The sequence below is a fragment of the Eschrichtius robustus genome, chromosome 3 (genome assembly GCF_028021215.1).
Source record: "Eschrichtius robustus isolate mEscRob2 chromosome 3, mEscRob2.pri, whole genome shotgun sequence".
Taxonomy (NCBI): Eukaryota; Metazoa; Chordata; class Mammalia; order Artiodactyla; family Eschrichtiidae; genus Eschrichtius; species Eschrichtius robustus.
The window spans coordinates 105,475,682-105,488,403 of NC_090826.1; the positions used below are offsets into that span (position 1 = coordinate 105,475,682).

Below are 12,722 nucleotides of genomic sequence, written 5' to 3' on the forward strand. Positions count from 1 at the left end.
GGGGCTTCAGGTGTTATTTAAGCCTCTCTTGCATCTCACAAACCAGGAACTAAGGCTTCATCAGTTACTATAAAACAACTTTAAAACATTTTTTTAAACATTTATATGTCCTCCTTTAAAACAAATATCCCTGGTTCCAACATTAATGACAAAACTAGCACTAGAATCTAGGTCTAATTTAAGCTAGTATAGCCCTCTTCCTACTTTAATACATGGATATAATCTAGAACACGAGGGCCTGTGTCAAAAGATTTGTAGTACAGTGAAGACTCAGAGATATCCACATAAGCAATTAAGGCTTCTGAAACGTTTTACAATTCAGTATTCCTCTGCAATCTTGCATATACGATTAATTTTCTAAGCCCTTTTTTTCCTATATAGCACATAGGTATATAGATATATATACACATAGCCCCTCCCCAGCTTTGCTGCAAACAGATAAAGAAATCAAAGTATTAGACTTCTGAATTAAGGAAGATTTGTCATATCCAGGGAAAGCATTGCTGCGTTCACAATCATTTATTGGCCCAAATGCTTGCCTCTCCCCACTGTGAAAAGCAAGTATTTATTTTTCAGAAGCAAAAACATAAGGCCTGAACCACCCAAGTCACCTTACCCTTAGGTTAAAATTCTGGGCCCTTGGGGCCTGGTGTGATTGATGCTTTGGAGCCAGGATGCCTCGAGGCGGGACTTCCCTCTCAGCTAACGCTGAGCTCTTGAAGGGAAGCCGTCTGTCTGGCTTCTTACAGAATATAGTCATTTCTCAATCGGTTTGGTAAAGATGGGTGGTTTCTTTGTTTTTTTTTTTTTAAGAAAAGAATTATTTCATTGTTTTAAATCTCCAAGAACAATGAAAAGAACAATTGCCTGCTGTCCCTTTGTCCCGTCTCGGTGGGCAATGCCGGGTTTCTGGGAGGGGGACATCTCTGCGGTTATGAGTCCTATGCACTCGGGGATCATGTGTGTCTCGAACTGACAAAATGACCTTCCTTTTTAATGGACTGGCTGTGATATTGACTGACCCTAGAATTACCCATTTGGAAATGGTTAGAGATTAAAAATCCTACAAGCCGAGGGATTCTTGGTTTCTAATTGCTGATCTTTGAAGTGAGTTTGATTCCTCAAAAATTTCTTCAGTCTGATGAAAGCAAAAGCTCAAACTCCCCTCAGGGCGCGAGGTGTAAGATCCTTGGGTGCTGTCTGATTTGAGGTTGGTTTGGGGGTTTTTTCCCCTGATTTTTTTGGGGGGAGTGGGGACGGCAATCTTTCACCAAAGCCTTTCTGATTTCCCCCATAGTCCCCGCATTTCTCCAGGACGTAAGCAGAGCTGAGAAAAGCACCCACCATCCCTCAGGATGCCGGCACTGGTTTCAAAGGCCCCGAGGCAACCCCGGGCCCACGCGGCCCTGCGGATCGGCCAGGCGGAACCCCGAGCGCCGGAGCAGGAACGCGGGCCGCGCTCCCCGAGGCCCGGCCGCCGCTCCCGCCCCGCGAGGCCGCCGAGACCCGAGCGAGGGGCGGAGAGCGGGCAGCCGCAGCCGCGGCCCAATTGGCCGACTCGTGAAGGTCACCCGAGCGGCCCTGGTTTCCCAGGGATGGTTTCACGAAAAGAGATGCAATCCCAATGCCTTCCTCGGTGAAACGTCATCTGAAATTTTTTTGAGGGGGTGAAAAAATGTGCTACCAACGTGTGTGTAGGAGGTTGGAGGAGGGGACCAGGTCGGGGTGAGGGGAAGTGAGGAGGGAGGGGAAATACAGGGGGGCGAACTGCACTCCGGGCCCTTGTCTGGGGCTTTGACAGCACGTTCTGGGCTGTGGGACAGTAAAGGAAAGGCAGGGGGTGTTCGGGGTCAGAATTTCTGTTCACCGGGTTGAGAACTAGGCGTTGAAACTCTAAGGATCCGTCTAGGTGTGTAATGACCTCCAGTGATCCTTGTAAAGGGAACTCTACTGTTATCTGTAGCATTTTGGTTTCTAAACGAAGGCTGTATTAGGAGATTAGTTCTGCAATCCACAATCAAGGGCTGGTGTTTTGTTGTTGCTGTAATCCTCTAAAGTGTGTGGCAATTTGGAAACAGCTAATTTGAACCTCAGCAACTATATTGTAGAAAATATAAGAGGACAAACAGGGACAAGATGTTGAATATATTTCCTATATTCTTAAATTATTTCCCCCAAATCACACTGTTTCTCTCACTATTTCTATTAACCATTATTATTATCCAGATTCCTCTTAGTGGTTCCGTTAGCTCCTCTGCGTGGAAGAACATGAAGTTACTCTTCAGAATACAAGGCAGCTTCTGTCCATCCAAAATGAAGATGGCATTATTCACAAAATTAAAAGCCAAATTTAGAAAAATTTCCACTCTCCTCGTTCTTTTAAATTGCATCGGCACAGTCTCATTTTCTGCTGTTTTCTCTTAGGCTTTAGTCAAAATCATCAATTAATTTGAGAATTAAATAAAAACACCAATATCTAGAAGTTCCAGGTCTGGGGATACTCTTGAATTGTCAAAGGATACTTAGAGATGACAAAATTTCTCACCCCTAGATATTAGGTGTTCCCAATTTGTTAAACTGGCTCCACACACACACACACACACACACACAAAAGCAGTTTCTTTTCTCTGCAATTTTATCTATGTCCCATTCAAAACTTAAAGTTCACACATAAATGTGTGCATAAAACACATACACTTGTGTAAATACTTTTAAAATATCCTGTATATACTTATGTATAAAGGGCAGAACTAGACATTGGCTGATAAAAAAAGTACAGAATAAAAAGTAGTGATTTCAAGGACTATTTTCACCTCCGGTATCAAAAGCTCATCATCAGTTTGTAGTCAGCAAAAAACGTCCTGCCCTGCCTCAAAGTGAAGCCATTAATGGCAGGGAATAAATGTTGATTTGTCGTCACCAGTTGCTTTAATTCCCCACCTCTTCCCATTTCACCCCCGGTCCTCCCTACTGAGTCTCATTTTCCACCCTGACACTTTGAGTGAGGGCCTCACTTAAATTAACTAATAATTATCCTTGCCCAAAGAAGTGTAAACAGACCCTAATTTCAAAATTTGCTAATTGCTGTTCCCAGTACAGACCCCTGAGTATCTCAGTCATGCACATATAAAATTCAAAGCTCACTAGAAACCAGAAAAGGCAAAGCAAAAATAAACCATATGGACGAGAGAAAGAAGGGGGAAAGATTCCACGTTCCACCAGCTCCCTACGTTTCGCTGTGGAAAAATATCCCAAAAGGTTAGAACTAGAAAACCACTTAAATATTCTCCCCATGCTTAACTATTTTATCTTTTGGGAGTAAGAAAGCAATAACCAGCTACACCCCCAGAATAATCATTGGACAGATCTCTGCATTTCCAAAAAGGAAAGTGAAATGCCAATCTGCTCTTTATCCCTGTGGAGTTTGCACAGTTTAGCCTGGCTTTTTTTTTTTTTTTTTTTTTTTAATCTACAGTCACCTAGAGAAGAAACTCCCAGATTTAAGAAGTAATCATTTTTCTCCCAGGTGTGAGAAATAAACTTCTTCTAGAGTCCATAATAAGAATCTCAAAAAAAAAAGTGCTCTCATTAATATTATAATTTTGGCAATAGAGAAAAGGACTGTCACAGACCTGGAATATTTCACTCCTTAATACTAGCAATGCCCTTGGAGAGGCTTAGACGAACAAAATAGTTCAGTCTTCTGAGCCAAAATGTATTTGTCCCTCCCTCTTTGTGGCCCAATATGAAGGATTAATGATGAGGGACTTGCTTCCATTAAACTCTCGTCCACACAAGGAAATTATACAAATAAACGGGGGAACACAAACCACCAATACCCTATCATTTTAGTTTTGGCTCCCAGGTTAGGCATTTCATACCATTCTTCACTTACTCCTCACGTGCCGGGTATATTAACTAAATATGTTAAACAAATTTTCTTTAATAATTAAAAGATGTTCATGATACCATTTGAAGGAATGGGGTGGAGGTGCACAGGAAAACGGCAGCGGGTATGCGTGAATATAATTTCAATCCGAACCCCACCGTAAGAAATTTAATTCCCCCTTCCCCCTGCATGAACGTCACCTCGTGAACTTTTCTTTCTGGAAGTTTTACCTATAAAATCAGGAAACCTGAAGTGGCTAGCTCTGAATCCAAATAAAGCGTTCAATAAGAAAGAGCGTTGGGTGGGGCGTAGAAGACGCGAATTCAGAATCACTGCGCACGGAGGCTGGAAGCTGATCTGTCCAGGAAAGCCTTCGCCGCCCGTTAGGCTTGTGCTCTTCGGAACGGTCTCCGAGGGGTAGAGGTGGCTGTGAAGCCAGCCGGGCACAGGGGCTGCCCTGCACCGAGTAGCGAAGAAACGAGGGCAACCCGTCCCACCCGCGCGCGCGCGCCTTCCACACTCTTCACGTGGGTTTCTGAACCCCCCGGAGGAGGTGGAGGCGGGGTATGGGGGTGACCTGCGGAGGTGCAAACCACAGCCCACTCCATTTCTTCCAACACAGTCCAAACTCTGGGCACCAGGGTTTTCCGCATTCCCTGTCCTCCCCACTGCCCTCGATCAGTTTGCTCCATCTATGGGACAGCATGGGTTGGAATTATCTCCTTTTTCCGAGTGCCTTCTATCGTGCCACCACTCCAGGACCGGAGCTTTACGCAGAACGTCTCCATAACCCTCCCCACCGCGCGGAGGTCATTGTGGCGCGCTCTCCCAGCCCTGTACATCCAGAAGGCACTCATTTAGCCACTGTCCGAGCAGAGCGCGAAAAAGGCATTTGGCAGTCATGCCCCAGCAAACCACCATCCTTAACCGGCCTACAACGAATTCAGATCTTGCCTACCCCTTCACTCCCTTTCAGAATCGTGGCACAAGGTCACTGACCAAAGAGGCAGCCACCGCGGAAGGCCGTTTTGACCTGGCAGCCGGGAGCTTTGGGCACGTTCATCAGGTCCTACACTTAGCTTGTTCGCAGGGCGCAGACCCGGCACTTCGAGGCCTGCGCCGGTGCCGGGACGCACGCACCGCCGAGGAACCGGAGTTCTACCCGAGAAAGACCCTTGGCGTCTTACCCAGAGCGCCGCATACCCATACACTGCCGTCCAAGCCCCGGCCTGCGCCCTGGCTGGTGCTTGCCTCGCACAAGTACGTTCTCCCCACTGGCTTCAAACTCATCGCCTTTTCTCCATTACTTAAACATCAGTAAAGAGTCACTTCTTCCGTTGTGACCCTAATGTTCCCGTATTAGGAGGTTGGGAGTGGGTAGAGGGGTGATGTCAGGATCAAAATCTTGGAGTTCTACTCTGAGCAAACAAGCCGCAAACCGGCAGATTAATTCCCGTGACCAGTTTGTCTCGCTAACTCGAAGGAAGCAAGTGCCTGGGGCACTGCGAGGAATTTTCTTGTCTCATTTCACTAGGGGTTGCGCAGCCGGGTGCCTGGGAGAAGGCGAGCGCCTCACTTGTGTGCACGTGTGCGCGGAGTGCGGATCTCCCTCGCGTTATTGTGTGTGCCTGCTTTGTGTGCCCACCCGCGTGCGTCGCCACCTCCTTAGGCCGCCGAGCGCCTTGGCTGCGAAGCTCAGGCCCGCGGGCTCCGGAGGGGGAAATCCCATCGCAGAAGGTTTAAATTATTTTTCTCCGCGGGGGATCGGGCCTCGGCCGCACTCGGCTGTGGGTTTGGGCGGGAAAGACCAAAACCCGAGCTGGGGAAGCCGGGTGGAGCCGGGGCTGCGGTCCGAGCGCAGATGGCGCCGCCGCGTGCCTGAAATATACTTCCAAGGCCGCAGCCGGAGCAGCTGTTCCCGGCGATCCTGGCTCGAAAGTTTCCTCCGTTGCTGCTGTGTGAGAGGCGGGGGCAAGCCGACCCGAGAGCCAGACTTTTCAGAGACCGGTTTTGAGACCGTCCCCAGCCCGCAGAGGCTGAGTGCTGGCGGCTTCTCCAAAAGACTGGAGCGCTGGCCTGGGTGTAAAAATGAGGGTACCTCACAGGCCCTTCTCCAAGGCCCTGAGGGCCTCAGGGTTTTTTGGGACCACCAGGCTCGGTGGAAATCTTTGAAATACATACTGTGTGTCCTCTGATGTGTGAGGGCCTACAGCGAGCAGGCCGGGCTGGTCTCCCCGCTTATGCAGGTTGGTGCCCCAGGCTGCGGGCGCTCGGCGCCAACTAAAGCCAGCTCTGTCCGGACGTCGAAAGAAAAACGGGCTGTGAAAAAGCAAAAAGCCACGTCTTTGAAAAAAACTTAAGCATTAAAATCGGACGCTTCGGTTGTCTGAGGATCCCGGAATTATGAGGGAGGGCTGAAAACGATGGTACCAGTCAGGGAGGGTATGGTGAGAACGATAAATAGTCTGCTCTAAGGCAGGTGGCCTGTGTATGTGTGCATGTTTGTTTAATCCTTCCCCAGACCCTTGGCAATATTCTTTTTGTCGCTGTGGGTTTTTTTCTGTTCCTGACTTCTTTTCGGCCTAGGGCCGGCGAGTCACGCAGTGGGTCCAGCCCCCTCTTCTCCTAATCGGGAGAAGAAAGTTTAACGATAATTGCGAGGCCCAGCCGGCTAGAGACTCGGCCCTGGGCATAATGGAGTCGCCCGCGCCCCCTTTCCCGCCTCCACCACCATACACACACCATTAAATGTGGCTCTGCCTTTGTATTTGTTAGGGCGCTGAATTAAAGACAAAAAGAAAGGCCTGTAGGGAACTCCAAGCCCTGGCGTGCCTTCTACTACCCCGCTCAAAGCCCAAAGCTCTGCCTGCTCCACTCTCCTGACTGCCAAGTCTCCACATCAGAGCACGCTTTTTCTGAAAGATATTTTTTCATCCTACATCCTGTTCGTCCTGTTCAAAAGAAAGTCTTGGCCACTACGGGAACTCCAACTTGGAGATCCCCTCGGCACACGACGGGACCGGCCCAGCTGCACGCAGCCTGGCTCCGCAGAGGGCCCGCGAGTGCTTTTGACTTCCGGCTTCTTCCTCCTACCAGACCTTTGCCCCACAAACATATTTCGTTTTCTCTAACCCAAACGCCCATCTTTTCCTTTAAAAAAAAAAAGTGACAAAGGTAATGAGAACTGGTCAACTGACCTCTCTATTATGTAAAGTTCTATGTTAGGTCCTCACCCCCTACCCCCATCCCGCGGGAGCCAGGAAACAGCATTCTGGACACCAGGCTCTCGTGGTCACATCCCTGGACTGGTCTCTCCTTGTCTCAAATCCTCATTTTTTTCTCCCCATTATTTTCTGAGAAGGACGGCGGAAAGAAAACTGCCAGTTGAGTCTCATTATGATCCCACATGTTGGTCCTTTTGAACACAAGACCCTACAAGGGCTCCCTACGACCTGTACACCCCTCCCAGAGAAAAGTACCCGTGGACAGGACAGGGCGTCTGCCATACTCAGTTAAATAACTTCTGCCTTTTCCACCATCAGGAAAATAAAATAAACTACATCCCCAATCATGAGTTGTCATAAGGCCTGAGAAAACTTCCACTAAACTGTGTGAAGGCCCAAACGAGATTCTGACAACAAATAAGTACGGTGAGGAAATAGGGTCTGGCCACAGATGAGAAACACACATTAGCCATGCGTTCCTTTCTGGATTGCCCACACAGGGGTCCGCGTGGACAGGCACCCGCATCCAAATACAGGGAAAGGCTTGAGAAGACGAAATAAATCTCCTTTTAATTTTCTTTTCATCGACTAATAAAAATAATTCCCCAGCACGAAACCCAAATACCGTAACCGGCCGCAAGAACACGGAGAATTCATAAAACTCTGTCTCTGCAGGTCACCCGCTAATCGCGTTATTATTAGCCTCAGGAGCATGGAAATTGAACTGTCACTGCCGAAAGAGAAAATGTAAGCGACAGCTGTCTCTCCTTGGGTCGGCCAGCTTTCCAGCCCCCAAGCTCCTGGGCCCCAAGCTGGGTCCCCAAGCTCCTGGGCCTGTGGCCAGCCCCATCCCTTTGCGGGCAGCCCTCCCCTTCCGACTTGCCGGCGCTCTGACCCAAATCTACTCCCCAGCCCTAGCTGGTCGGCAGGAGCACCTCCAGAAAAGTTTTAGAAATCCTGGCTGGAAAGTTTCTGAAGCGCTAAACCAAGCCGCTGCGAGCGTTGAGTGTGTGCGCGCTCGCGCGCTCGCGCGCGCGCGCGCGCGGGCAAAATTCTTCCGACAACAGCTGTTCCCCCTGTGTTTTGCACAGTTGAAATCTTGGCACTTAATACAAAACGTTGTTTCCCCCCCTTCCTAGGGTTCTGTTAAAGTACTGATGTAGACATCCGCCCGCTGTTTTACGTGTTGTGTGTATATAACGTGCATAGAATGCGCACAGATCCAAGACACGTTGCTGCACTGATCCCCACAAATACGCAGAGATGTGGGCCCTGAAGGGTGGCCCAGGGCGCAGGGTAAGCGGGCTAAAATCCATTCCTCTTTCCACAAATGCCAACTTAGTAGAAATATAATTATGCTCCCTCGTCACGGGCATTAGGAGAAACACAACTTGAGTCCCAGAAAAGTTGGTGGGGAAAGGGAAAGGACCGAGGTTGAAGGCTAAATGGGACAAACTGGGCAAGTCCCACATGGGTGTCGGACGGAGAACTCCGTGCCAGTCCTCGGACCTCTCAGAAGCGAGTCCCAGCTCCTCTCCGCTCCCGCCGTTGCCTTGCATCGGCGCCCCTCTTAACCCCAGGGGCCTGCAGCCCCCGCAGCTGCGGGCACCGTGAACACTGCACTCTGCTCCCAGAAAGAGAAGGGGATGCGAGCAAGAAGGCCTCCTGGCTTGAGGCTGGCGACGAAACTGCAAGGCTCAGGCCAGTTCCCCCAAATTGGTTCCGGCGAATTTGGGGAAGGCTCAAGGCATTTGCGCAAAGAAAAAGAAACCCGGGTTGGAGCAAGACGTCGTCACCGCCAGGGCCTTCCTCCTCGCCACTCTCCCCGCCCGCTGGCCGCCCGGCGCCCCTTCTCCGCCCGCCTCCCGTGTTCTGGCCCTACGCACTCACCCGGGTGAGGATCCAGGCCGTGCGCGGCCGCGTCCTCCGTGTCTCCGAGTGGGCCCGCCGGGCTCAGCGCCTCCATGGACAGGTCCAGCCCCTTCTCCTCCCAGTCTCGCAGCTTCCGCTTTTTATTTGAGCCGATCAAGGCTTCAACGGAGAAGGCATGTGCTCGCGAGCTCAGGGCGACTGCAGATCTTCTCCTTTCACTCATCTTAGCCGCCCGCACCCCGGCCCCCGCTCGCCCCCGCTACAGAGGGAGTAGCCCGAGCCCTCACGCTCCGAGCGCCCGCCGGGCCGGGCCCGGGAGAGGCGGCGGCGAGGCGGCCGAGACTGAGGCGGCGGCTTTGCGGGTCCTCGGCACCCTCCCCCTGCGCCCTCCGCCGCCGGCTCGGACCGACGTCCCTGGCTGCCCCAGCCCCTAGGAACGAGCGCCCCGAGCGCTACCCGCTCGCTGCATGAGCGCCCGAGTCCTGCTTCCCACCCACCCGGGCAGGCACTCACAGGCTGTGCAGACTGGACTTCATCTTTTTTTAATTCTCTCTCCCTCCTCCCTCTCCCTTTCTCTCCTCCCTCTCCCTCTTCCTCCCGTGGTCTTCCCGTCCTTCCTCTGATCCAAACTTCTGGGAAACTTTTTTTTCCTAAATTCCTCCCTTCTCGAGGAGCTGGGGGCAGGCGGTGCGCTCCTGTCCGAGGGGCGAGGGAGAGGGAGGGGGGAGGAAGAGAAAGACTGAGGGGAAAAAAAAGCCCCCGACCAATGGCGAAGAGGGAACAGGAGAAACCCTGAGAGCGCCGGCCAATGAGAGGAGGGGAGAGACTGAGGCTCGGGCCAAGGCTCCGCGCGGATCGTCCCGGAGATGCTCCTGGGCCGACTTTAACTCCTCGCTTCCCAGTCCCCCACGGTTCCTCGTGGGGCGGGGGCGGGGGAGGGAGGGGAGCTGAAAGTCGAGGTCTGATCTGTGCCGTTACAAACTCCTGCAAGTCCCACATCCATACCTTTTCCTCCCAAATCTGCTAGGTCTCATAGACGCTGCAAGCGCAGAGTCATTTAAATTACGGATTTGGAATTGGGAGGCTCTGACAAAAGGTCAACCTGTCCAAATACGCCAGAAAAAGATTCTGACGATCTCGCGCTTGCCCCCCAGATGCTTTTAGATCTGCTAGTTCCGCCGGGATTTCGCTACACAGGTTCTTATTTTCCTGTTGAACGATTTCTAAGCGACTCTGGTTAAGGCAAAACGAAAGAAACAACAAGAAAGCCTCGTTACTATCCGAGGTCTTGTAATTGAAAATATAAAAATCGCTTCCTCCTTCTAGCTCTACCTGGTAGAGAAGGAGACTAGGCGCCCTCAAAGCCAGAGGGCTGCGGTGGGACACCCGGCTTACCGCGCGCTCCTCAGGCGGATCCCGACTGGGCCCGCACGCAGCAAATGCTCTCCTGCTGTTCGGCGTGGATGCTAAGCCCGGCTTCGCCTGCTTGGGGCGCTTGCTCTGGAGAACCCGCCGAGAGGGGCTGGGAGAGGGCAGCCAGGAACTTTGACAGTGGAGAAGGAGCTTTTTCAAAATTCCCTTTAAATCCGATCACCTCGGGAGCCCGGCTCTCCCCGCCCCACTGATCCTCCCTCCACCCTTTAAAAAAAAAAAATCTTTCAGGACAGTGTGGTCGTCAGGGATTTCTAAGGAACTTAAACCCAACACTTCTGGACATTCTGATTCCCCACACCCGCTACTGGTTTCGGGCCGCTGGAGACCCTGAGCGCAGCCCAGCACAGAGCAAGTTCACAGGGGCCAAGAAGTTGATCCTGCCAAGCTGGAAAAAAAAGTCTCGGATTTCGCGGACGACGGCCGAGCCACAGCCCTATCGCCCCAACGCCCTGGTCCAGACGCTTCTATCCCAGCGCAAAGAGGCAGGAAAGAGCCAACTCCCAGATGCCAACGACAGACCGACAGGCCCCTGCAGACAAGTCTTGCCGACACCCAGGCTCCGAGCAGGGTCTAAACCCGAAAGCCTAGGGCAGAGGAGCACACGGTGTGTCACAGACCCCCCAAGAACGAACACTCATTGGTCTTTCCACCTTGGGGTGAGAAGGGAGGGCCTGTTGAACCTCTGAAAGGCCACATTCCCCTCCTGACCACCGAGGGGCCGGGAAATCTACTATAGTTCTTGCTATTACGGTTGGATGTGCTCTGGTGCTGGAGACAACCGCAGAGTGTCCTGAATGTACCTTGGGCCTCTTTGGAGGAGAGCAAAAAAGACCAGTTTTGGAGCCCCCTCAAATGGGCCTCCAGCCTGGAGGAGAGGAAGCTATCCACGCAGCAAATGCAGAAAGAATAATGAAAAGCTGCCGGATGAGTATGATTCAGCTAGGCTTGGCCTCCCAGGCATTCCAGGAGCCTGAGTCTCAGGCTTGGGGGTCCCCCAGCAGCACTCCAAGAACCCTGGGATCGGGCACTGAGCCCTTCAGCCTCTCCCACCGTGCCGCCGGGCAAAAGTCTGGGTGGCAAGGTGCAGGGTCTTCCACCTCAGTCACCACTCAGGGTTGCTTTCAGGCGACCTTGCTGAAAGTGACGGCGCATTCCCCACTGCCAGGCTTCAGCAAAGGCTTCAGCTGGAGACAAGGCAGGTCAGGAACACGCAGTTACCTTCGTCCCTGGCTCAGACCTCTCTTTTGGCTCCCAATTCTGATGTTACCACCCTTGGCCGGAGCCTGCCAGGACCAGGCCCGATGGGGTAACAATGGGGCAGGCCTCTATTCTTTCCCAGCATTTCCCTCCTCCCCCAGCGCCTGTATGTCCCATCTCCCTCTGGTAGCTTCTTGCCTTCCTTTCTCTCACAGACCTTGTTGGGTTTGAGAAGTAAATGCACCATAGGCCACACACCCTCCCTGAGGTCATGAAAGTTTCTCAGAAAGAAGACATTTTGGTTACCCACCACCTAGATGCAGGTCCTGAAGGCCTGCCTGATGTAAGTGTCTGTACATGTGTCCATGAGTCGTACGTAGAAAAATGAGCAGTGCCTTCAACATCCTGAGCAGTGCCTTCAACATCCTGCATCTGCACCCCACCACAAAACATATGCTCTGCACAGAGTTCTCAGAGGAGCTCCTACACCCTTCCTTCAGGTTGCACATAGGTTGCTCCCATCCCCATCTCACATACACATATATCCTAGAATTGTGGGTTAGGCCATTAAAACAAATCAGATGATAACGAAGCCAGACTGGTTTAGAATAGTCATGAAAATAGGAGTTTTCCTCTAGGTAAATGGAGGGGCAGGGAAATTTTCTTTCTGTGACTATAGGGATCAATTTAAGTTTTTCGGTGTGTGACCTTGTGCTGACAGGCAAGAAGGTCTGGAGAAAGATTCATCAAGATGGTTTAACGTCCATGACTTAGGTACATAATTTTATGCAACTGGAGAGAAGAAGAAAAAGAGGGTTAGGGGGATTAAATGTGATTACCTGGGAGTACGATATGCATTTTCCTTCTACTCATTACATCAAGGGGCTTTCAAAATTTCCTCTCATTACCACAGTTTCTCTCTCCTTTAACCTTCAGGAATGAGAGTGGGGTCTCCAATGTCTGTGGCCAGTTCCTGAGGCAATCCCCAGGTTTCCCTGCCGCAGTCTCCACCCTTGGGTCTTGGGTGGAATCTACAGGTGGTGAGTCCAGTTCAGGTCTATTTCAGGCTTGAAGATGACTGACAAGGACCAAGCTGGAAACCCTAC

The 12,722-nt window shown here is 51.4% G+C and overlaps 1 protein-coding gene across 1 annotated transcript in view; it reads right to left on the reverse strand.

Moving 5' to 3' along the window:
- The window catches only part of TBX15 (T-box transcription factor 15), a 104,430-nt gene extending 94,721 nt beyond the window's left edge, over positions 1-9,709 (reverse strand). Inside the window, exon 1 of the mRNA XM_068540592.1 lies at positions 9,004-9,709. Coding sequence (XP_068396693.1) covers positions 9,004-9,208 — 205 coding nt within the window. The 5' untranslated portion in view covers positions 9,209-9,709. The remainder of the gene's footprint in view (positions 1-9,003) is intronic.
- Between the last annotated feature and the right edge of the window lie 3,013 nt (positions 9,710-12,722).